Source organism: Cynocephalus volans, chromosome 14 (assembly GCF_027409185.1).
Source record: "Cynocephalus volans isolate mCynVol1 chromosome 14, mCynVol1.pri, whole genome shotgun sequence".
Lineage (NCBI taxonomy): Eukaryota > Metazoa > Chordata > Mammalia > Dermoptera > Cynocephalidae > Cynocephalus > Cynocephalus volans.
In genome coordinates this window covers 17,183,670-17,208,879 of record NC_084473.1, presented here as the reverse complement: position 1 = coordinate 17,208,879, position 25,210 = coordinate 17,183,670, and the positions used below count along the sequence as shown (strand labels likewise).

At 35.6% G+C, this 25,210-nt stretch overlaps 1 protein-coding gene across 1 annotated transcript; it reads left to right on the top strand.

Annotated features, from left to right (window-relative positions):
- Nucleotides 1-6,217: 6,217 nt before the first annotated feature.
- Nucleotides 6,218-14,159, top strand: RAD51AP2 (RAD51 associated protein 2). Its single transcript, XM_063077714.1, has 3 exons — nt 6,218-9,494; nt 9,841-9,924; nt 14,041-14,159. Exons 1-3 carry the CDS (start codon nt 6,218-6,220, stop codon nt 14,157-14,159), a joined length of 3,480 nt encoding a protein of 1,159 aa, XP_062933784.1.
- The last annotated feature ends 11,051 nt before the right edge of the window (nt 14,160-25,210 follow it).

Sequence of the window (25,210 nt, the reverse complement as noted above, 5' to 3'; positions counted from 1 at the left end):
TCCTGTGACACATACTACATTCAGGATAAGTAAGTTACTATATTGTAATCTCTATTTAGATTTAATTTTTTAAAATATTGCTTAGTTTCTTTCAGGCCCTCATTTTTTCTCATCCTGGCTGGCTAACTCATGAGTTGGCCAGATCCCTTGGGTCGGAGTCTATCCCAATTAATTAATCTTTACTTCTACTTCTCAGTATAATGCTAGAGCTACTTCTCTACTTTTCTTGCCTCTGAGAAAGTAGGGCTCTGTTTTTCTGGATCTTAGATCCATTTTTTTTGCCTTCTGGTTGAAATTACTCTCCTGAGGCTTTCTGAATCCCGATTTTCAAGACCCAGTTCAATTCTCTCCTCTGTGAAGCCTTCCTTGCCTACTCTATCTAGAACTGATTTAAACTCTCTCTGAATTTCTGTAGAATTTATTTTTAGTAGTACTTATTTAATATATGACTCACTTGGCATATATTTAAGCCAACAAAAAAATATTGTCTATTTGTGGTAGGTCTCATGCTAAATACTGGAAATACAAGGGTAAACAAGTTAACTATTTCAAGTCTCAAGGAATTAATAATTAAGTGGAGGATATAGTATGTATACAATTAACCACTATATAATTGTATAAGTATTACAATAGGTGTCTGAAATCCTATGAAAACATGAATGAATAGTCGATTAGTATAGAGATAAAGGAGTTTTATAAAAAACCGTAGGCTTATAAGAATGGGATGAATGAATGTATCCTTCAAGAATCAGCTTTTGGGCACCAATTCTTCCTGAAAGTCTCTGTTAAGCCTCCAGACTTGGTTTGGTTCCCTTTCCTCAGTGCCTGGATACACCTTTACTGTAACACTTACCCTATTTATTATATTGAAATAAATGCTATATGTCTGTCTCCTTACTATACTGTAAATTCATGGGGAAAAAACTGACTATGTCTTAATTTTGAATTCCTACTACCTTATATAGTGCTTGGTGCATAAGATATACTCAATAAATGTCTTCTGAATTGAACAAAACAGCAAAAAACATGTGTCTGGGAAATTGCAAGTACTTTTGTGTAGCAGAGGAGAGAAGAATGAAGTTATCGGAGATAAGACAGGAAAATAGCGAAGACAAAGTTATGAACAGCCTGATTAACTAGGTTATTTATTGTTAGTTATCCTTTATATACACATTTCTTGCTAGAATGCATTCTTTAGGGACAAGGATTATATCTTATATGTCATAGTATTTACTTCAGTGTCAGGCCGGGTTCTTTGCACACAATACATGTTCGGCTAATCAAAGGAGAGTTAAATCAAATCATTAGATAAGAGCATCTCCCTAAAAATACTTTGAAGACTATATTATTCTGTGCTCAATGGTTATTGATTTATATTAAGCAATAGCAGCACTGTGCCTTAGATAATGGTAGAGGAAGTATTCTCTTGATACATTGTTTTCCCCTGAACTGAACCTATTTCCATTTTGAAATCATGGAACTACAAGCACTTAAAATATTGAAAAGCTTACTTGTTTTTCTGTATGTGGTAAATTTTGTACTCTCCATTCATAAGAGAGTATCAAATGAGTGAAAACAAACTAACACAGACTTTTTTTTTTTTAAATAAAGCTCTCATATATGTCCTGGCATCAAGTATAGTCCAGTTGAATTGCTCAACTTTGACCCTAGGCAGACAAGATATAACAAATTGCCTAGATTACAACAGCTACAACCCTGTAGTGAGAATTGATTTATACAGCAATGTAACTGAAGTATTACAGTAAGATAGAGTTTGATGAAGTACGAATCTGGTAACTAATAACTGGCTTTCTACAAAGAAGAATTTAAAAAAAGCTCCGATTTGCAGCATTTCAGTCATGTAAATACTTCCATCATGGCCTTACTCCAAACTACCCACGTGAAGTTATTGAAACACACAGTTGGGAAGAGATGTTAATGAGCAGCTCAACTGCATCTGGAGGAGTCAGCTCAGAATACTATGAATTTGATAATAATATTATAATTTAAAAATTTTAAAATTAACAGTGACTTATGTGCCCAGCACTTTTCTAAATGCTTTATATAGTATATTTTATTTAATTCGCACACCAATCAATGAGGTAGGTTCTACTTTATAATTCTCACTTACAGGAATCTGTGTCTCAGAAAGGCTAAATAATTTGCTCACATTACACATCTAGGAAAATTTTAGTATAGGTTCAAATTTAGTTTGATTCCAGAAGCCACCCACCCTACTACTACTATTCTACATGCTCCCAGGATAAAAAAATTAAATTATGTTCAGCATAGTTTTCATGTTAAGTGTGTTTTGTATTTAATGTAAATATATGTAATGCTTTAAAAATTTGAAGTAAAAGTTAGTTATATGAATTATAATGTCCAACTAAATATTTATTGTGCAAGCAACCAAAACAAAGTGATTCATCTCAGAAAAAAACTGTATAAGAGGAGAAAGCAGTCTAAGTAATTGTATGTTTGTGTGATTAAAAAAGATAGACATTTGCCATCAAAAATATTGAGAAGATTCTGGTGAAAGGTTAATTGAAAGGAACTCACAATTATTTTTAAAAGAGGCATTATTCACAATTGCATGACTCCCAATATAATACAAACTCTTGCTTTTATTTCAATGACAAAGAGTCTTTTAATTGATAGTAACCTTTGTTAGAACATCAAATGGATGTTGTAAATAGTTGATCATTCTCACCTGACTGACATGTTCACTGCATACATGGATATAGATAGTATCATGGTTTTCTTAAATACTTTCCCATTTATACTTACTGTTGAGTTGATAAGTGCTGTTTGTGTTATATATAGCCATATTTATTTTAAATATTTTTAGTAAGTAATAGTATTTCCCTCTCTAACACCTGCATTTGGTTTAAATATTTTTATTAGTAGTTCTTAATAAGTATTTAGAGTATGTTTTATTAGCTTTCAATCTGAAAACTTTAGATTTAGCATATTTATTAACTGCTTACATGATTTATTAAAAGAAGTAAAAGAGAAAAACTGTCATGTCACATTTCTCATCCTACCATGAAACTTAAATGATGTTAAAAACCACTAATATTTAATGTCAATTTTTGGCTCTCCTGGTGGTATGGCTCAACATATTTGTCTTGTTTTTATGCGTTTTAGCTTGATCATAGAAACAAGTCTTCACTTTAATAAAACTAAAGCAAAATAAAACAAACACAAGAAACTTAAAATACTTTCAAGACAACACAAAATCCATTTGGACTGGTAAATGTATATTAATAGTAGTATCATTTAATTTTTTCTCATTAACTGAGACACTTAGTGGGAGGTATTGGGGATATAAAAATGAATAAATCCTTGTCCTGATTAATAGAGTCTAGTGGAGGGAATATATAAACAACTCAATACAATAAGATGTTTTAACTGTCTTACAGTTAGAAATAAAGTACTGTAGGAACACAGATAGGATGCAGGTAATTCTGCCTGGAGATTTAATAGAGCAGGGAGGAGGTACAGTAGCTTTCACAGTGAAGGTCACTTTTGGGTATTAGTCTTTAAGGCCGAATAGAAATTTGCCAGGTGGAGAAAGAGAAGGACATTGAGAACATGCATGGAATAGCAAGAAAATAACCATCTAGTATAGACAGCATGGGGCAAATTGTAGAAATAAAAGATGAAGCTGAAAAAGTTAAGATAGGATCTAGAGGTAAAGATGTGGCATACCATGATAAGGACATTGGACATCAGGCATGTCACGGTACTGAATGAATTTTCAACTTTAATAGGAGATTGCACCATATCTTCAGTGTGAGTGAGGTTTATCTCATGAATTCATTCATTCTTTCATTCATTCAGGTTTGAACTGTAATAAGAAACTAAGCTACAAGGAATCAGAAAGGTGTTGAAAAGCTCAGTTTACTGTTATTAAAAGAAGTAAGTGCTTCCTAAGGAAGGGCAGGTAAAGATATAAAACATGACATATGAAATGGGCTTTGAAGTGTGGGTCAGATTTGAGCAAGTCTCATTTATATTTTGATTATGATGAGTCGAAGGTACAACTTTTGCATTTCTCACTTTTAACTAGTCCATTTTCAAGGTAGCATTTGAAGAAAAAAGGTATAAACACATAAATAGTAGCTTCGATGGGAATTCATTGAAGTGGCAGTGACCATTAGTATAATCATTAAATAAATAAATGCAAGAAAAGCCTCCTTTTTTGGTCTTCATTGCTATAAGTTTCTTTAGGATAGAGAAAAAGGTCTAAATTCCTGTACCTCTAACACTGTCTTGGACATAGTTCTCAAACAATTGTTGAATTAAATTTAATACTTCTGGGTTTTATTTGAATTCTAGTCCTTAAAAAATGAACAGTTGTTAAATAATGGTGTGGTAGAGATCTAAAAAATAGTTCTTGGGCAAACTAGCAAGATGATGAAATAATCAAACACCAAGTTATAGATCAATCTAGAAATAACAAAGCTGTGGCATTTACTTTACAGTTAAAAAGGTTGCTGTTAATATCACTCCACTACACCAATTATATCGACCATAGCTGTGCAAGTCAGTCCTCAGGGGCTGATCACAATCATAAAACAGAGTGCATTAGAATAGAATGTGGGGAATCTGGGATGGAAAAGCAATGGGACATAACATATATAGAACCAGCACTATGAGAATTCACTGATGTATAATCTGAACCACCACCTCATTCTTATTTGTAGTGCTGATGAAGTGCCTAGGCTGCAAGGCTTTCTGCAAATTTAAGTAAACATTTCTCTGGAGGACTTTACAAGCTACAGCAATAGCAAATGCCTAGAACTGGAGTCACAGCATATCTAGTATTTACATGGCAGAGGCTGATGAAGCTCATTACCTAAGGTAGTGTGCTAGTCACATATTGTCATACATGCTCCCACGGGTTCTGAAATCAGGATTCCTGTTGTACATAATTGTAGTTCTTGCAAATTTTTAGAAACATAGAACATATCAGCTTTGAAACAACCACCAAAGGGAGTGAGGCTTTGATGACTGAGTAGTAACTACATGTTTCTTTTTCTTTTTTCTTTCTTTTTTTTTGTGTGTGTGACCGGTAAGGGGATCATAACCCTTTGCTCCCTGTCATCTGCACCACGCTCAGCCAGTGAGCGCACCGGCCATCCCTGTATAGGATCCGAACCCGTGGCCTCGGCGCTCCCAGCGCCACACTCTCCCGAGTGAGCCACGGGGCCGGCCCTACATGTTTCTTAATAAACATGAATATCATAATAACATGCATTTCGAAAATAATTTTCTTCTTTATGATTATGGAATTCACAGAAATCAGAGTTGACTGTAAGTCATAAAGAAACGATTCTCAAAGCGGAGGAAAAGAAGAAGTAACATTTAAAAATTCGTTATTGCGTATGAGTCCAAACTGTATTATTATTTATGCTTACACTGAGTGGGGTAGTTTAAACATATAATTTTTATCTCTAAGTAATTTTCTTCACAATATTTGAGGGAGAAAAAAAAAAAAACACACAACGTATATGACAATGATTTTTTTCCGTCTTAAGTGAAGAATTATAATGATCCGGATAATTTCCACACACTTTCCCTCAGATATTCAGATTAAGTACCAGCGCCTTCCCGCTAAATACACACTTTATTAGTGAAGTGAAAAATGTGATTTTAAGTGCCAGGGGGGTGATTAAAAAGTCTTTCCAGACACAGAGAGATTTGACCCGGTGCTCACAGAGCGACACGATCTTACTGGACAAGTCACTCGACCAACTGTGGAGAAGCCGCTTCAGCCGCTTCTGAGGAAAATAGAATTTTAGAATTTTAAAAATAAAGCTGTTTCCATTCACAAATTAAAAAAAGACAGATTCTGACTTTTCCCCTTACTTCTTCAAGAAGGTAGAAAATATTTAGACTAGCTACAGTCGTGGCATTAGAAAGAGGCGCTAAAAATAGACAACGTGATGGCCGCGGACACCTCAGCCTCGGAGGGAAACAACTCAAGGCGCGCGGGGGCGGGGGGGGAGGGGGCGGGGGCGGGACTGAGGCCTGGGCGGGACCGGGGCGGGCAGGGGGCGGGGCTAGTCCTCAAGCATAGCCGAGATCAGGCCTCGAGGGCGTGTCCGGGGCGTGTCCGGGGCGGCTCCGGGGGCGGGGCGGCACCTCCTCGCGCCTGTTAAGAAGCTGAAGGCTCGCCGGGACCTCGGACAGAGCCCTTCCGTTCGCTGTCATGTCGCTCACGCGCCCCACGCAGCGGGTTGCCGAGCTCAGGGGGCCGGCCTCCTCTTTCCCGCTTCCCGAGGAGGACCCCGATTCCCAGCCACCCAGCAGCAAGCGGCTCCGTGTAGAGGAACCTGACCGTGTCTCTGAGGCGGAGTGGCGGCTGCCTTTGGTGCCTGTCTTGTCTGAGGTGGAAAAGGCCCGGCAGTTGTCTCCCAGACCCTTTGAGGCGCGCCTTGTTTCAAAGGATGCCTTTTTTGATAACTCCACAGACTTCTGTGTGGAGAAGTCAGGTAGTGGGAAGCCCATATGTAATCTGGGATGCCAAAATTGCAAAATTCAGAAGAATAGCGGTCCGCAGTCTCTTCCCTCACCAAGTTTTGATTCTGACTTGAGGGCTTCGGGAAGGTCTGAACCAAGACCTCATGACAAAGAGGTTTTTGGTGTGCACTGCGGTGACAGACCTAAAGCAGCGGTGAGCCAACTTCTGGTCAACACCTCCAAACACGGTGTACATGAAGTGAAACATGACGATCGAAAACAATGTTTAGTCCAAGAGAGAGACAATATTCTGAAAGACAATAGTTATATAAAACAGACAGAAAATCCATTTTTAGATGTTACCTTTTACGAGGAAACTAAATCAACATTTCATGAAATGAAGAACAGATGTAAAGCCGACAATGTTATGCCATCCAATAAAAAAGAACATAACATTTCATCGTCTGTACTAAAAATATCCAAATCTCAAAACCAGCCCAGCTTGGAAATTGCCAAACCCAGCTCTTTCAGAGATGGCAGCACAATAAGTATCCCGAAGTTTCCAACGTACTTAAATAGAAAAATGTCCTCTGTCTATTTAGAGGAAATAGCAAAGAAAAAGAATGACAAAAACGAGGCATATGTTAGGGATTTCACAAACATTTACTGGTCCCAAAATAGACCTGATGTTAAGAAGCAACAGCTACAGGCTAATAAAAAAATTGTGGTTACAGAAAATATTTTTCCTGAGTGTTATGGAAGTAACTACCAGGCACTCAGCAACCAAAAGAACTGTGAGAGAAAAAAAGTCTTGATCAGTTCAAACTACTATAATCACAGTAGTATCAAGTGTGATGTAAGAGGCTCTACAAAGAATTTGACTCTAGTACTAGAAAATGCAAATTGGCAGGAAGCAGAAACATGTCTCAACAGTTACATACCTATCCCTTTGGAAAAATCTGAAAGCTGGGACTATAACATTAGACATATTTTGAGAAGAAATAGTGAAAATTGTTGGATTATGAATAATTACAAGATGAAATGTGAAAATATAAAAACAACTGAAGAAAAATTGAATTTGCTACATTTATTCAAAATAGACCTTTTAAGTGAGGAAGATTATCACAATACAGAAGTCATGAATGTGTGTAAAGAACAATTAAAGCCTCTGATGATAGAAATACTGGATAGCCAAAAAACTTTAATAAAAATTGCTTGGTTAAATGGTAAAGAAGAAAATGATAATATGTCACAGCTGAGATATGATACTGCACAAAAAGACTTTCATTTAAGCAATATTTTTGAAAGTTTTATTACAGGAATTCTTCATTTCCTTAAAAGTATTTCAGGAAATCAAAAAGACAATAGTATTTTAACATGGTATAAAATTTTGACATGTGAAAAGCAAACTGGTGTTCAAGATCTAATAACGAGGAATAAGAACGTCAATATAAAGAGTGGCATTTTAAGCATATATTTACTAACCAATGTTTCAGAACCTTTAAATATCATATTGAAAACCAACATAGCTTCTTTGCTCAGTGACTTTGACTCTTTAACAAGAATTGAAAATGATATTGAATTAGAAGAGGGATGTATTTTCAAAAGAATAGTGTATTTGAATCATCAAAAAAATCTTATTGTGGAAAATTATCCTGCACATCTAGTAAGAATTTTAACTTTTTCAAGACCATTAGAAGATAATATGAAACCTATTGTAAAGAAGAGAAAGCTATTTAAAACCGAACAAGTTTTTGAAGGGTCTAAGAAAAAACCTAATTCCTTCAGTATGACAACTACAAATATACATTTTCCAATTTTTGAAACATATGAAAAAATTCCTCTTTTAATGGACTTTGATGACATGGAAGAAACTTATTTGACAAAAAAGTTTAGTTATAAGAATGTGAGTTGTCCTGAACAACTCATGAATGTGGAAAATTTGGCTCACTGTAGTTCTAGTATTGTTAAGACATATGTTAAGTCTTGTCCTCAATTTATATGGAACAACCATTTATATGTTAATGGAAAATTTTATAAAATAAATATGCACAACCAAGATTTAGACACTGAAAGAAAACAGGAGCATAGTAAGATCAGTAGCTTTAATTCTCAGTGCATATTTGAAGATTTTTTCAATATTAGGCAACAGGCCATACTGACAAGCTATAATACAATACATAGTAAACAGACCAATACTATGACTATAACTCAGGTGCTAAATTTCAGGAACTCACAAAGTGAAATAGGAGAAAAAAAAGAAAACTTAATTTTAAAGGAGCAAGTAAAAGTCACAGCACAATGTTTAGCGAATAGTTGCCAAGTTCATAAAGATATTAAGATAGAAAATGAAGAGAAAGATAGTTTTTCCCCAATGGATGATATGTTTTCTGTGCAGTCAGTTTCATTAATGAGTAAGAAAGTAAATGGGGAAGAAACTAAATATGTTAATGAAAATTACATAGCCAACAGAAATGAATGTGAGAGCATTTTGCAAAAAAGTCAGTTAGCTAATTCAAAGCATTTTTATCCAAAAAATGACTCTACATTATGTGTTAATCATCAATTTGAAACTGATTTAAGTGAAGAGAACAATGAATGTTTTCAGGACTTAACTGCTAAATGTTTGTCAACAGAAGCTCTGACAATAGACAAAGATTTTGAGATGAAGAGTAAATTTGATTTAGTTCTTGAAGAACTTCGTATGTTTCATGAAATTAGTAAGGAAGACGAAATTCTAAGCACTGTGGAAGCAAACAATGGGCAACAAAATTACTTTGGAGAAAATAATGATGTTGAGGAGGAAAAAAAGGAGATAGAAAAAGATTTGAAAATGGTTGCAGTTGACAAAATATGTGCATCTTCTTTGCTCTGTGATACTATAGCGGGTTCTAATATGCATAAAAGACACCAAAGTTTATTTAAATGGAAAACAGTACCCAATAATGGAGAACAGCAAGTTCCTAATAAGTATAGATGTCTGAAAACATCAGAGGAAGAATTACTCTATTCTACTTCTGAGGAAGGTATAAAATTCATTTTCAAGTGTTCTTTTTCATGTTTAAAAATTACTGCTTTTTTCTGTGTAGGCCAAATATATAATTTTGACAAAAAAGAAGATAAAGTATATGACAATGTTTACTGATTCATACTGTTTTCTCATAAAGGTCTGTTCAAATATTAAAAAATATATTAAAGTTGAAGCAAACAAGTTATTAAATTTTTAAAAAGAGCTTTGAAAAGTCCTGTTTCATTTCTCTAAATATTAGGAGACAACTGAAGGAAATATTTCTGAAAAAATAATTTGTTTATAGTGTTAGCATTTTAATATAAAAGTTACTTATTGCTTTAACATATAGATTTCATTTTCAGATTGTGAAAAACCTTTACCTAAAAGACCCGCCTTTTTTTCTGATGAATGCAAGGAAGAAAAATTTAATTATATTTCGAGAGGAGGTAAGATTTTAATTATTTTCTAGGATACCTTCTAAGATGATTATCATATTCTTGTATTTTTAGCATAAGGGAAATATGGATATTTAGTTTGTTAGAAAATAAATACAAAGTTTTAGTACTTTTCAAAAACATTAATAATTTACTGATACAAATTTCAGTAATTAAAATGTGGTTAAAAATTAAAATGCTATTTAGAATATTCCTGAGAAATAACAGTTTACAAAACTGTGTTCAAATATTTGCGCTGATGTATTGCAATAACCATGTGATGAGATAGGTGTTGCGTATGTCTAAAATACACATCTAAGGTAAGCAACATTAATTGACAAACTAAAAAAGGCATTTATCTAAGTTGGATTTCCATTTATGAGATATTACTCCAAATTATATATTTATTATCAATGCTCTCTATACTTTTTATTTTTATAGGGCTCTTTATATGGACATTTTATTTTGTAAATTAATAAAAATTCAGTATCATTTAGGCATGTTAACAAAGTTTTTGACTATGGCATTTATACTTCTGATTACTATTAATAAAATGAAACAAAATAAAAATTAAACAACTGACCTTATCCTTTGCCTAAGAGGTCCACATTATCAAAATAAAACAAAATATGTCTAATATTCATTCTAACTTGTGGTACCAATGGGTATGGTGCAGGGGTAGGATTAAAAATGGGCAACTAGGTAAAGTTATAGTCTCATCAGAAATTTCTGTTATTATGTAACTTTATATTTAAAAAGATTAATGTTGTAGGTAAAAATATATTTACCAAAACATCTCTGTCAAGCATCATTTCTGAAAACATTTTTCCTGGCTTCTCATCATCAGTAGAATGCTGTTTCTGATACCTTTTCTGTCACCTCAGAACTGTACCTTTTCCTCTTTTCTTAGCTTACAATGAAATAATCTTTAAAAATAATTAATTAATGCCCTTGGAAGATCAAAAGCTCACAGGTAGTCTCTTCTCTCCTGAATAACGGAAATAATCGATGAAACAATACTCCATAAGTTTAAAAACAGGGTGGCAAGAATTAACCTGGAAAGGATAGGGTTTGCTTCTAGGACAGAAAGAAAGAACAAAATTGGATTTAAGAACATATTCTGATGTAGAATAGAGGGAGATTAGGGAGCAAAAGTCTACGTTGTTATCATGATCGTAATTGTGATAATGAAGTGAATATATGAGGAAGATTAAGTATGTGTACAAATGGGAAAAGAAATGTTACATTTGTTTGAAATATCTAAACCCATAATAATGTGATTCTGCCTTCACAAGTTAGTGGCTTGTCATGAAATATGAAAAATAATGTGAGGTCAGCCAGAATTATTTAACACTACGTTAGGATACTCATCCTGGATTCACTTTCAAAGTGCATAAAAATTGAGTGATCTTGCTGAGGCTTCTTAAAATCCATAGAGTAAGGGAAAACTTGGGAGATACTTGAATGTGGGGTTAATAAGAATGGATTTAATTCTCTGCCTAGGTGGAGTTGGTGCCTGCTTACACAGTGTGATTTTAAAGGCATCAGAAAGATCCTAATTGTCCTGAAATATTTTGATACCTAACTACTTGTCATCATGATGCTTTCTTTCTACCACTAATGTCTTCAGTGCATCCCCTGTCTGTCTATTTTTGTGACTGTCTTCTCACTCTGTGATGTATAGAAGGCAAGTATTTTGAAATTACTTTGAGTGTGTGTTATAGGCCAGCCAGCCAGTTTGCTAGGTACTTTATATATCATTTAGACCAATGCCTCTCTAATTTCAATGAATATATAAATCATCTGGGGACCTCATTAAATAATTGTTTCAGTTGTGAGACTGGTCCTAAGATTCTGCATTTTTAACAAGCCCCTAGTTGCAAGGATTTAGAAAACAACTATGGTAGTATTAGTTCTAAAATACCACTAATCAATTTTATGACTTCTTAAAACACTGACTTTTATAAGATTATCTCTCGTAGTATTTTTGAGTGTTTAGAGTTGTTAAACAATACAAAACAGTGAATCAATCCAGTGTATAGTAACAAAGAGATCATCATTTATTTAATAAGAAGGTAGGAAATCCAAGGAGACAAAGGAATACATCCTCACAACTATACCTTAGTGACTATTTAAGGACATATGTGTATGCTTTGCAAAAGACCTGATGTTGATAGAAATCAGTTCAACAATTTCCCATCCATTGCAAAAGTAACAGAAGTATTTATCATGTTTGAATATAAAAGAGGAGAGTTATCCATTGAAAAGTAATCAAATAGATTACTAATCACGACACTGTTTTGAAATAATAATCTTAAAGTACACAGCATAAATTACTGAAATTTTCTAATTTATAACCAAATCTAGTTTATCAATCAAGTATGATTCAACGATTTTGTCTTATTCATACAATTCCTTCTTTTTTAAAAGTTAAAAAAAAAAAAAAAGCAATAAAATGGTATTGTAGGGAAAGTAAACAGTCAGGATCCCCTCAGGGGTTCGGAATCCAGCCGAGCACTTGATATAAATATGCACGTGTGTCCAGGTGTTTCTTGGTGTGGATGCGCGTGTGTGCCCAGGTGTCTTGAGTCATTGGACTTAAGTATAAAGGACGAATGGCTCTGTTCCACAGTGCCCCTCGCCCCCGGTATGCCCCCGGAAAGGCGAGGGGTTTAGGGAGACAGCTGCTGTTGCTGCGTGTGGCCCACCGCTACCCCCCCCCCCCCCCCCCCCCCCCCCCCCCGGGTCCACGGGGAGGCTGCTACTGCTAAAGCCTTTCCTACAAGCTGCTGTTGCTGCCAGGGCCCGGGGGATGCCCCTAGACGCCGCTACCACTACTGTTGCTGGATCTGCTGTAAGCTGCTGCTGCTGCTGTTGCTGAGAACGCTGAGGACTGAGCTCATGTCCTCTGCCAACGGCTCCCGGGATCTTTCCCAATTATCTAGCTCCGGGACCTCCTTGTGACGGGTCTGGTGACCCATCCAGGCGTGTGAGGCGCCTGGTGTCTCAGCCAGTACAACAGGTTTGAAGGGTCTGTGGGCCCTGAGCCCTAGCAGGACAACTGGCTACCTTGGCAAGATTCCGACAATTGCACTAGCCAGATAATCAATTAGTGTAGCTATACAGTTGGTGTAGTTCGTTGCAGGATTCTGGGCAGGTAAAAGAGCCCAGCAGGTATTTTTTCTTTTTATAACTTAAAAATCTTAATATTGAATCAAATACCATAAACTGATTTACAGCAGTTTTTGTGTTAAGTTGTTTTTCTCCCTATTTACATGTAGTTTAATTTTGTATTCTATTTCATTAATGTTTATGTAGATTCAAGATTGTTTGGTTCAACTTAGTAGAAATCATACAGCATACCTTTTCCCAGGTATACTGAGAAATGTATATTGATTGTTTTTAATATAACGTGCTTTATATTAAGGTCATACTAATTCATTAAAGTCTAATTTACATTTTTAGCTTTACGTATATGCCCCACAGTTTATTAAAAAAACAAAACTCCGAAAGTCAGAGATATTGTTGTATATCATTATCAAAGGTAGTTGATTGTACCTGTCTGGCTAACTAGGTAACAGATGTACCTCCATAAAATACTTTGAACCTCTTTGAAAATGATATAGTATGATGTTAAAAAAAATTCAGAATCAGAATTCTCCATTGATGAATAATAGATGGAATACACCTGAGTTCTATTATTGACAATAATCTCCATGAGAAACCAAACATAACCATTAACAATATAAATGTAGTTATTTAGCTTGTAGTAGAAGAATGACATAGTGTTTAAAACTATATCAGCCAACTACATCAAGTTGGCTTGAAAACCTGTATAGTTTTGTTGTTTTTAAGGCAGATTATTGGTCTGGAATACTCATTTTATTTAATTGGTATTTTATACTGGGCAAAGTACTTAACTATTCTGTGCTTAGTTTCCACATTTTAAAACTGGGTATAGGATTAAATAAAATAATGCATTTAAAGCACTTAGCTCAATGCCTGACACAAAAATAATAAGTGCTTAGTCAGTGCTGTTAGTACAATAAATAGAAGTAAAGACTTTTAAGGATATAAAGTTATATGTAATTTTTACTCATTTATATACTTTTATTGTCTTATTTTTAGGTAGTCATTTTTCACACGGCATTTCAAGAATACAACCTCTTAAGACATGCAGTCGACCAATCAGGATTGGTTTGTCAAGGAAAGCTAGACTTAAACAACTTCATCCATATCTGAAATAAATATTATGAGGACTTAAAAGAAGATTTTTGGACTCTCATATTTCACAACACCTAGAAATGTTTTGTTTCTTTCTTTGGATAAATGCTTTTTTCCAGCTTGAGAGTTTTGGGCTTTCTTTATTATAAAGTATGGGGAGGTTTTTTTCTTTGTGTGTGTGTCTGTGAATTACCTTATGTTTAAAAGAAATAACATGTTTTATTGATGTTTCATATTATATAAACAATACATACATTAAAGTCTTTTCATGATCATATAAAGCATGTTGACTTATTTTTCATGATATAGGCATATGATTCTTTTGTGGAGATAGCCTTTATAGGTTTCTCAAAAGGATATGTGACCCCCCCAAAATGAATGAAGTTCTAATCCATTTCTCCCATTTTTTCAGGTGAAATAATAGAGATGTGGAAAGGGTAAAGTTAAGATAACTGAGCTAGGATTGGAATAGAAGCTTTCTCCTCTTTAGCGTTCTTTCTTACTTTTTTCTGCATTTCTTCCTAATCTTTATTTCTATTTTTCTAACTTTTATTTCTTCTTCCAGAATCTATCTGTGGTCCCAGAGCAAAATTATGATCATGTAGTTAATGCATACTATTTATTTACTCATAGAGCAAATATATTTTAACATTCCTTCTATATTAGTCTCAGTGATAGAGAAGATTTAAAAGTATATGTCATCAAGACCGTGCCTTATGGAGCTTATTTTCCATGCTTGAGATTGGTAGAGAAATGTGGGATATACATACACACAATTTAAATTTAACCACATTGTAAATATACTTTTAAAAACACTAGATGGAGAAATTATAAAACGGGCTACTTAACAAAAAGTAAAGAAGCATCAAAGAGGTATAAAAAACAAAGCGTATGACAACAGAAGGAAGACTAAATGTATTCACAAGATAAATATGACTGGATTAAATTATCCTGTTACAAGCAGAGGTTCTCACACTCCCTAAAAATCACCTCAAATTTGGTCCAGTTCATTAATTTCCATCCCCTACTGCATACTTTCCAACTTCAGTATCTGCTCTAATTTCTCTTCCCACCCCCCTCACTGCCCCCCACCCCCCGAACTCATCACCTTGTCATACTATAGTTTATAATTTACTAGAATACTAACTCTTTGAAGGCAGGACTCTTTTCTTTTTCCCACTAATATATTCCAAGTACCCAGAATAATACCGTAGTACATAGTCATTAAATATTATCTGAGTGAATGAATTTCTATTCCTGTCTCATAATAGCTGTATTTTTGAATTCTTAATAGCTTTATGACCTTGGGCAAGTCCTCATTTCTAAAAAGGTTATCTCGTGGGATTGTAATGAGGATTAAATGGGCTAATCCATAGTATGTACTTATAACAGCTATGATACAAAGTAATTACTCAATAATGAATAACTATTTACTGATATCTAGTAACTACTCAATAACTAATAACTGTAATGTTTGTCCTTTCCTTGAAATTTTTTTTTTCCTGGATCCTGCATTGGATTATTTTCAGGAGTATGCTATTTCTTTAATTTTTATGCAAATGTTTCTTTTGCTTTTTTTTTTTTTTTTTTTTTTTCCTGCAAAGGTCCTCCTTTTCTTCCTCCTCTTTATTATTATAAGCCCCATGTTGAAGTTTTATCTTCAGGCAAGGACAGATCTCATCACAAGTTTTGTCTTCACAAACCTTGGTCCTTTTCCCTGGTCTCTGTTGCTGTGTATGAATACGGAATTCTGTTGTTAGATCTACTTCTCCAGGGCAGGTTTATGTACTTCCAGTCTTATTCCTAGTCCCTAGGAGGCTACTTTCATCCTTTCTGTAATAAATGGTGTATTTGCTTATAAGCACTCACAGCTGGTTCTTTTATACTCTGAACTGATTGAATGGAGTAAGTTTAAACTCCTAGCACATACTGTACTACTTACAGTGGTTTTCTGTGTCACTGCCCCATAACTGCTTTCATCTATAGAACTTCTCTTATAGGGATTACACCTTCCAAAATGCAAAATTTATTCCTGCTAGTGCCATTACTCAAGCAACCCTTCCATCTCTTCCTCCAAACATGCATATATATACACAAGTAGACATTACCTGCCCTCTCCTGCCTGCTTGTGTGAATTCTTTTCTCTGGAAGTAGAAAGCTGGAGGGTAGGAGGGAGAAAACATTTTAGCTCTTATGTTTTTGTATGTTCATAGCCAGGTTTGAAGAGGCTGCATGAGAGCTGTGGTAGAAGACATTTTAACTTGAAATCCATCCTCTCTCCACCTTGTTCTTTATATCTTTGCTCTTAAAATGTAAAAGTTGAATGCTTTCAGATCAGAAGAAAAATACTCAAAGGATAAGAGCCCTTCAAAAAATACTTGCTTTTATTCAACCTTAGAATAAATCTCTGTGTTAAGTTAGTTTAAAGTAACAAGATTTTGGAAGCATAACTGTGAGAATGAGAAGAGAAGCAGAGCCCTATGTTGAATCAACTTGAAAAAATTATATTGATAGTCAGTACCATAAGTATACGAACCTCTGAGTTAATATTATTTGTTTAACCTTATTTAGTTAAGTAAAATGGAAAACAAAATACGCAGGAAAACTGATCTTTAGTTACATCTAAATTGCCATATAAAAGAATGTTTATGGAGCCAGTCAACATTTCAGGAAATTTTTCTAATTATCACAGACATTACACCTTTACATAGACATACAATTATTTGTGGCAGAGTTTATGCTACTAAACAATAATCTTTTGGATTAAAGGGATTATATTATTATATTATTATATATTATATTGGATTAAAGGGAGTATATTAAGATATCAGAGGGTCCTAAATTATATTTTCCTCACTTTGTTGTAAAACATGTCATTGTTTGAAACCATCCTTGCTATATGTGCCTATTTAATATTTTTCTTAAAGCACAGGCATGTGCTATAACAAAATTCAGAAGAAATAGTTCCTCAACTGTTCTATCTATCCAGGCTATGGAGAAAAGAATAAACTCATGATCTAAAGGGCATCGTAATTATACTTCAGTAATTTTGTAAATTTTGTCACTTCGAGGCACATTTAATTAAACAAAAAATCTTGCAGACCTGTTTCCTGAACTTGAGACTCATGACTATTTGCTAGCATCTCTACTGTGATGTCTAGTAGGCATCTCAAACCTCACATGACCCAAACTGAGCTCCTGATAACTTCACCCCAAACTCCAAACACAGTATTTCTGATTTCAGTGAACAGTAACTCCATTCTGCCAGTCGCTCAGGGCAGAAATCTTGGAGTTATCCTTGACACTTTTTTTCTCACAACCCACAGTTCGCCCATCAGCAAATCCTGTTGGCTTTAGCTTTTCTTGCCAGGATCATTTCAGTAGAGTCTTACTTGGTCTTCCTGCTTCAATCCTTACTCCCTGTTAAGTCTATTCTGCACACAGTAGCAAGAATGATCCTTTAAAATATGTTATAGCACATCATGACTCAGTTCAAAATCTTCCAAAGGCTTTCCATTTTACTCAGAGTAGTAACCAAAACTCTTACTTTGATGTATGAAGGCTATATCATGATCTGACCCTCTCTTACCTTCCGATACTCCTCTCTACTATTTTCCCTTGTTTATTGCATTGAAACCATACTGGCCTTGCTTTTTCTTGAACACATTAGGCAGGTCCCTGCCTCAGGGCCTTTGTGCTTGCTTTCTTTCTGAAATGCTTGTTTCTAAACTATCAGTATAGCTTGCCTTGCATCCCCCTTATAAGAACTTTATCCAAATGTCATCTTCTCAGTGTGGCCTTTCTTCCCTGCTAAGATATCTATACCTTTCCCTGCTTTTAGTTTTTCCTCTTTAATACCTTCGTATTGACATACTATGTATTTTGCTTTTCCTTATTGGCTGTCCTTCCCACTAGATTTTAAACTCTGTAACAGCAAAGGTCGTGTTTAGTTTGTTTATTGCTGTATTCCCAGTGCCTAGGACAGTGCTTGACGTAAGTATTCAATAAATGTTGGTCAAATGAAAGAATGAACAATATGACCCAGAGTAGGTAATTCTTAAATATATCATGCTGAATAAACTTTTTTGTTTTTAGGTATGTAACTTTGTGCCCTTCTGGAATTTAAAGGTTTCTTCCCTGTTCTTTGCTATTGTCCATTGTATTTTCTCCTTTAGCAAAGAAGTGAAAACAAAGCTTGGGTCTAGATTACTTACTATGTATCTTTTTTCAGAAACTCACCTGCCTAACGATGACCTATCCCATTTAAAATCTTTGTAAATGAAATAAGTATAATACATTTAAATTTTCTAATGACTTCTTCTATTTGTACTAGTAAAAAAAATACGTAGTAATAACAATTGTTAGCTGCTCCTTGCCCCTATGTATTTCTATGAAACAATATTTTATTATTAATAAGCATATAAGGTATTTTTTGTGTGTGTGACCGGTAAGGGGATTGCAACCCTCCTGCGCTCAGCCAGTGAGCGCACCGGCCACGCACCGGCCATCCCTATATAGGATCCGAACCCGCGGCCGGAGCGCCGCACTCTCCCGAGTGAGCCACGGGGTCGGCCCATATAAGGTATTTTTAATTGTTGTCTACTTTATAACTACACTTTAAAAATATATGTATTTGTCATTTTCCTTAAATATATGTTTCTACAAGTCAATTTGTTCATTAAGGTATACTTAATCAATTTAATAATTTATGCATTTCAACATGTTAAAATTTTAAGATTAAAAAGGAAAATCTTTCAATGTTAAACTGGAACTTGAAAAGTCAAATGGGTTTAGTGAATCTGACATTTTGACTAAAATTAATTTCTTTAAGTTTATTTTTTAAAAAATAGACATAAAGTTACATGTACTCATGTTATTGTGTACAACATGATGTTTTGAAATACATATACATAGTGGAATAGTTAAAATTAGCTAATTAACAAATGCATTACCTCACATGGTTATTTTTGTGATGAGACTGTCCTATCTCTGCATTTTTCAAGAACAAATACCATCATTAATTATAGTCCCCATGCTGTACAATAAATCTCTTGAACTTATTTCGCCTATCTAATTCTAATTATACATCTTTTGGTCAAAACTCCCCACCTCCCTTCTCCCCCCAACCACCCCAATCTCTGGTAACCACCATTCTACTCTCTACTTCTATGAGGAAAAAATACATTAATTAATTGAAAAAATTTTAAAGGCAATTTTAGAAATTCTCATTTTTAACTTTTTCAAATATTCTTAATACTACTTAAAAAATATTCATAGTATAATAACTTCATTTTAATCTGCATGCTTAATTACATAGTTTGTATGTCTTCCTTTTCTCAAAAAAATTTTGCAATTGGTTCTGCTGCCTGACTAATTTCTATTTTAATTCTCTCCTTTATTTCACTGCTCTACATCCACTAGCTCTAATTCCTACTCACTTTGTTAAGCTTCCAGCCCTAAATACATATATCCCTTCTCTTCTTACCTCTGAGTCTTTATCTCTCTTTTCCCTGCTCTGCTTCCTCTCACCAGAAAGAACACTCTTAAGAGTCCCTGAGGACTTTGGCTCTTTTTCACTTTGCATTTTGTTCTATTTCTTTGCATTGCTAGCTGCTTTTTATTCTTGAAACCTTCACTTTGTGGCAATACATTACCTTTTTTCTGACTGTATTTTTTTTTTTTTTTTTTTGCTTTCTGATCCTTAGATACAAGCAAACTCCAAGGTTAAGTCTGTGGACTTTTGGCTCCTTTTTTTCTGTATTTTATATCTTAGAAATCTCATCAGTTTTCATTGAGATCATCTACCATACCAACTCTATGGTTTTAACATCAAATTATATCTTTCTCAAATTCTACTTTCAATATCTGCCTGGTGCCTGTGGCTTTTCTAAGCCATCGCTGCATGTTGCCAGCAGCCCCAAAGTTCTGGGCTCCTGGCGGCAGTCCCGCCATCCTGTCTCCAATAGACATTTCCACAGTGGGGGTTCTCTGTGGGGGCTCTGACCCCACTTTTCTGCTCCACATTGCTCTGTAGATGACCTCCACAGCAGCTCCTCCCCTGCAGCAGGTCTCTGCCTGAGTCCCCCAGCTTATTCATACATCTTCCGAAATCTAGGTGGAGGCTGCTACGCCTCCACTGCTCTCACACACTGCTGGCCTGCAAACTTAACACAATGTGAACGCCACCGAGGTTTTCTGCTTTTTTCTTTGGAGGTGCTGAGGCAGGATTGCTCCAGCCAGAGCAGCTGGGATGCAGGGAGCAGTTTTACAAAGGCAATGACACCTCAGGTCTGCCCTCCAGGACAAACTCAGTTCTGCTAGGATGGGAAGGGCGCTCTTCCAAACTTCTCAAATGCCCTCAGGGCCTGTGATGGGTGGGGCACCCATCCAGACTTCTCAAATCTATTTAGGGCTTTTTCCCCATTGTTTTGGCTCTCGGCATCTGGCTGCTTCACCGCCAAGATAATGTCTTTAGCAAACAGCTTATCTACTTCACTCTGGCATTTTTCTCCTGCTCTCAGCTTTTCTATTGCATGGCCAGGCTGCAAATTTTCTAAATCTTTATGCTCTGCTTCCCTTTACATTCTGGCTTTTGAATTTCTTCAATCAGCTCGGCTTACACTGGCTACTCATTCAGTCTCAGGTAGTTTTAGAGCGTTTGCCCACACAGTTCAAACAGCTGCATTTTTCCAGTCCATCAAGGAGTGGCTGCCCTGCCCCTGTGCACATCTGTGGCCAATCTACAGCTGCTGCCTCAGAGACAGGCATGTAGTAACGGAGACTAACTTTTCCACCTTTTCACCAGGTGAAAACAAACTTGAAATTCTGCAGGGGCACATGTCCTTGGGTCATCTGCCTATCTGCATGTGGCACTCTTTTCTCGGGTTTTATGGCACCCGGCCGGCCATTGGGTTTAAGTGGCACCCTTCAAGCCATTTGCCTTCAGACAAATGCAACATGCGTTTACTACATAGTCTCTAGAGCACTCACATCTTCTATCCCTAGATCTTATAGCTGTAGCAGACAGGCGCTCTCCCTGGTTCTGCTGCTTTACTGTCTCAATTTCTCATGCACAGCAGATCGTGCCAGAGACTCACAGTTTCCCCAACTCACCACTGGGTTGGTCGTCTTCCCTGGTGTGAGAGGCAGGAGTGGCCAGTTGCTGCACGTCATCCTCCAGCACATTTATCCATGCTTTCAACAACTCTACTTTCTGCCACAAATCTTGATCAGTTTGCAGCATAGTGATCAGCATCCAGGCTCCGGTCAGCAGAAAAGTTGCCACTGGGCGCCACATGCTCAAGGACAGTCACATTTCCTCCCCCTCCAAAGGGGTTTTGCATTGTAGTACCTGGTCTATGCTGCCTTGCAGTAAACTGTGCAGCAAGAGATCCTGATCAACAGGAAGGTGGCCATAGAGCACAGCACATTCAAAAGTAGCCACATCTCCTCCTTCCAAGGGCTTTCAGCTCCTGTACCTACTCAGAATCCTGTCGCAGACTATGCCAAATATGGAGCCAGGCTCTACAGCTAATGCCTGGAATCCTGTTGACATTGCCAATTGTAGCACTTTTATTCCTGTCCGTGATGCCAATTGTAATGCTACTCAACCCGCTACTTGTTGGGCTCTTTTACCTGCTGGTAATCCTGTACTGACTGGGCCAATAGCCAAGCTAGGGCTGGGTCTGGAGCTCACAGACCCCTCAAGCCTGTTCACAGACTGGGTCACAAAACCTTCACACACCAGGCTGGGTCACCAGACCCCTCACACACATGTCTATGAGCTAGGTAACTGGCCAAAAGGTCCTTGGAGCCATAGGTTGGAAAGCATGGCCACGCAGGGCAGACACCTGAGGCAGATATCCACCTGCCTGCTTCATTAAAACTTCTCTCTCTCTCTCTCTCTTTCTCTCTCTCAAGAACACAAGAATAGCAACAACTGAAAAGATACATTGGCATGCATGTGCACTAACTCCACACACACACACACACACACAATTTGCTTACAAAGAATGCTGAACCACACCCAGCTGGACCTGAGGCAAGGGCCCTGAACAAAGTATTCTATTTTCCCAACAGAGTCAGGATTCAAACCTAGGCAGTCTGTCCCAGAGCCGAAGCTCTTAACTATGATGTTATACTGTCCTAATTTCCACATTGCTGCAAGTAATAACTTCAACTCAGTATACTATCTAAAATATCATCATTCATCAATTCACTTTACTACTTGACATTTATTTCACACTGTCAAATCCTGTTTCTTCTTCCTCCTAAGGACCTCTCTAACCTATACATCCTTTTTCACTCTTTGGAGCCTCTGTAATGTAACCTTGCCTAATATAACTTTTCAGATTGGCTATCCCACAACTTCCCTGCAACTAAACTAGTTTATTAATGCTCCACTTTCTCCCAAGTGATATTTCCCCATTTTTCTCATACTCTTTCATCTCCTGAGGTACTCTTCTCTTTCACCTATTTAAACCTTATCTATCCTTAAACTACCATCTCTATAATGGTTTCTCCAATTACTTGAACATTTCATAATTGCCATGTCAGCTGAATAACAATAGTGCTTCCTTTTTAATTCATTCATCAAGCATTTATTACACCTGCCTTGTACTCTCTTTGCCTATTTAAGCTTGTGCATTATAAACTTCTTAGCAGTTTCTAAAGCATTTGATCAGTGCTCTGTACTAAAAAAAGTTTGATTATATGCTGAATATTAATATAGCATTTATGTCATGATTTCCTATGCTTGACTTTATATTTTTATTGATACATTTAGTATGTTTGTAGATTTTTCTTTGGCTTTGCAGAAGAAAATGTATATAAATACAATGAAGCTTTTTGGCATGTTTTTGCCTTTGGCTCTTTCTCACTGACCCTATCTCCCTTTACTTCGTAGGCCAGCTTCAAAGCAGAACCCGATTTTTCCTTGCATGGTTTGTATAAATGGCTTTTAATGTGACTCAAAACTACTGAAGAAACTGGGCTATCCACTTACTTTTTATCCCTTGGTAGTACTGATTTTCAACAAACATTTAGAAATATATTTGTATATTTTCATTAATAGGCAAAAATGAATATTTTATGAAATTATTTCTCTTCTTGTTTTCTAAAGTTTGCTCTAGGAAATAATACCTCACAAATATACTACTAGCCTCCTATTATTACAGTTTCTTTTAGGGGAAAAAAGACAATAATTATAGTTCATTTTAAAGTGTGGCTGTGTCCATTTTGCTTCTGAAAGTTTTCTCATGAATTTTCCTTATGGGGATTCTGAGCTTCAGGGAAACTACACTGTCAACATTGACAAAAATTTCCTTGTGATCAGAGACATTTCAAAGCATTTTACGCCTTGATAAAATGACTCCAAAAGAGGTTTTATCTTCTATTTTGTTAGCAGGAACTGTACTTAGGACTCAAAATGTACCATAGGCTAAAATGGTCAACATTAAGGTGCTGTAAGAGACTGCTAGGTTTGAAAATTTTAGTAAATGAAAACCCAAAGAGCTGACTAATACAGGGGGATATTTTAAAGTGTTAGTCTCGTGATGTCTTATGTCTTATACAATGATTGTCTTATGTCTTATACAATGATTGTCTTATGTCTTATACAATGATTGCTCTATGATATACTGCATGAGCGTTAGAATACAATACAATAAGACAGTAATTGCAATTCTGTGACTACAGGAATGTTAATAACCATCAAGTATCTATTTAGACCCAATAAATATGTATCATTTTGCCAAGTACTGTATGGGATATGCACATGTATATGTCATGGCCCCTAATTTTACAGACTATTCAACTTTAGTTGAGAAAATCTAAGAGGCAAAACCCATTAAACAACTGAAAGAATAGCTCGGATATTTGAGCTTTGATTCTGACTCTCTCTGCATGACCTTGAATATGTCATGCAGCCTCATTTGGCTTTCAGATGTTTCCTCATTTGGTATATTGTAATTACTAAAGTAACTTCTGATACATTTGTTCTGCAAATAAAATACCTAGTGGGTTACTAATTAGAAATAAAAGAAGAAATACCAATAGGGTAAGACAGTAAGTGTAAATAACAAAGAATGTGCAATATTTTCAGGTATTTTAGCAACTTGTTTTTGCTATTAAAGGATAATAAAAAAGAAAAAGAATAAAGATTAGGGTCGTTATTATTTATCTTCCACATATCTCAAGTAGGAAGTATCTGATTTCTTTCCTAATTCATTCATTTATTCATTTATTTATGCCCTCAGCAAGCATTATTGAGGGCATTTCGGGAGTCTGGAACTGAACATGGAAATGACTTCATTTCTATAAATTCTCTCATTTATAAAACTTGGATCAGATTAATTATCATTCTTTCTGTACAACAGCCTTTTAAAGAGATTTACCCATGGAATGGTTTAGGCCTATCTAATAAGGAACTTGTTCTTAAATTCATTCCTGTTCTATGTCAATAATATAAGATGAACCGAAACATGGTTGCTTGGATTTTCTGAAGTCTGCTGTGAAAATAATCTTGCAGATGTGACTTATTATCCTCACCTGGAAAAAATGAAATTTCAATATACCTAATATTAATGATTATGGGGACTTGAGAAATGGAGTAGGGATTACTTGGTTGCTTTTCATTGGACCAACATGATAATATACACAAAATGTCCACTATTTCTGGCATATAGAAAGCGTATGATTACTAGTAACTGATATATTTACATTTTAGAAAAGAGCTTTCTCATCCTTTATAGGTAATAAATAAAAGGATTAGGGTCTTCTGCCTAAAAGGATCCCACCTATGAAGCACAGACTGAGTACTATTTACCTTTATGCTTGAAAGTCTCTAGTATATGTTTTGAATATATAGTTTTCAGAATATTTTATTAAGGCACAACTGAAACACTGTACATGTTTGGCCAATTTATTTTAATAAGTGTAATGTACTGTGTTAGGTTCCATGGAAGACCTTTTACTACGAACAAATTAATTATTAAAAAGGATAAAATAGTTATTTTATTGTGGCAAAATATGCATAATATAAAATTCATCATTTTAATTATAATTAAATGTGGTG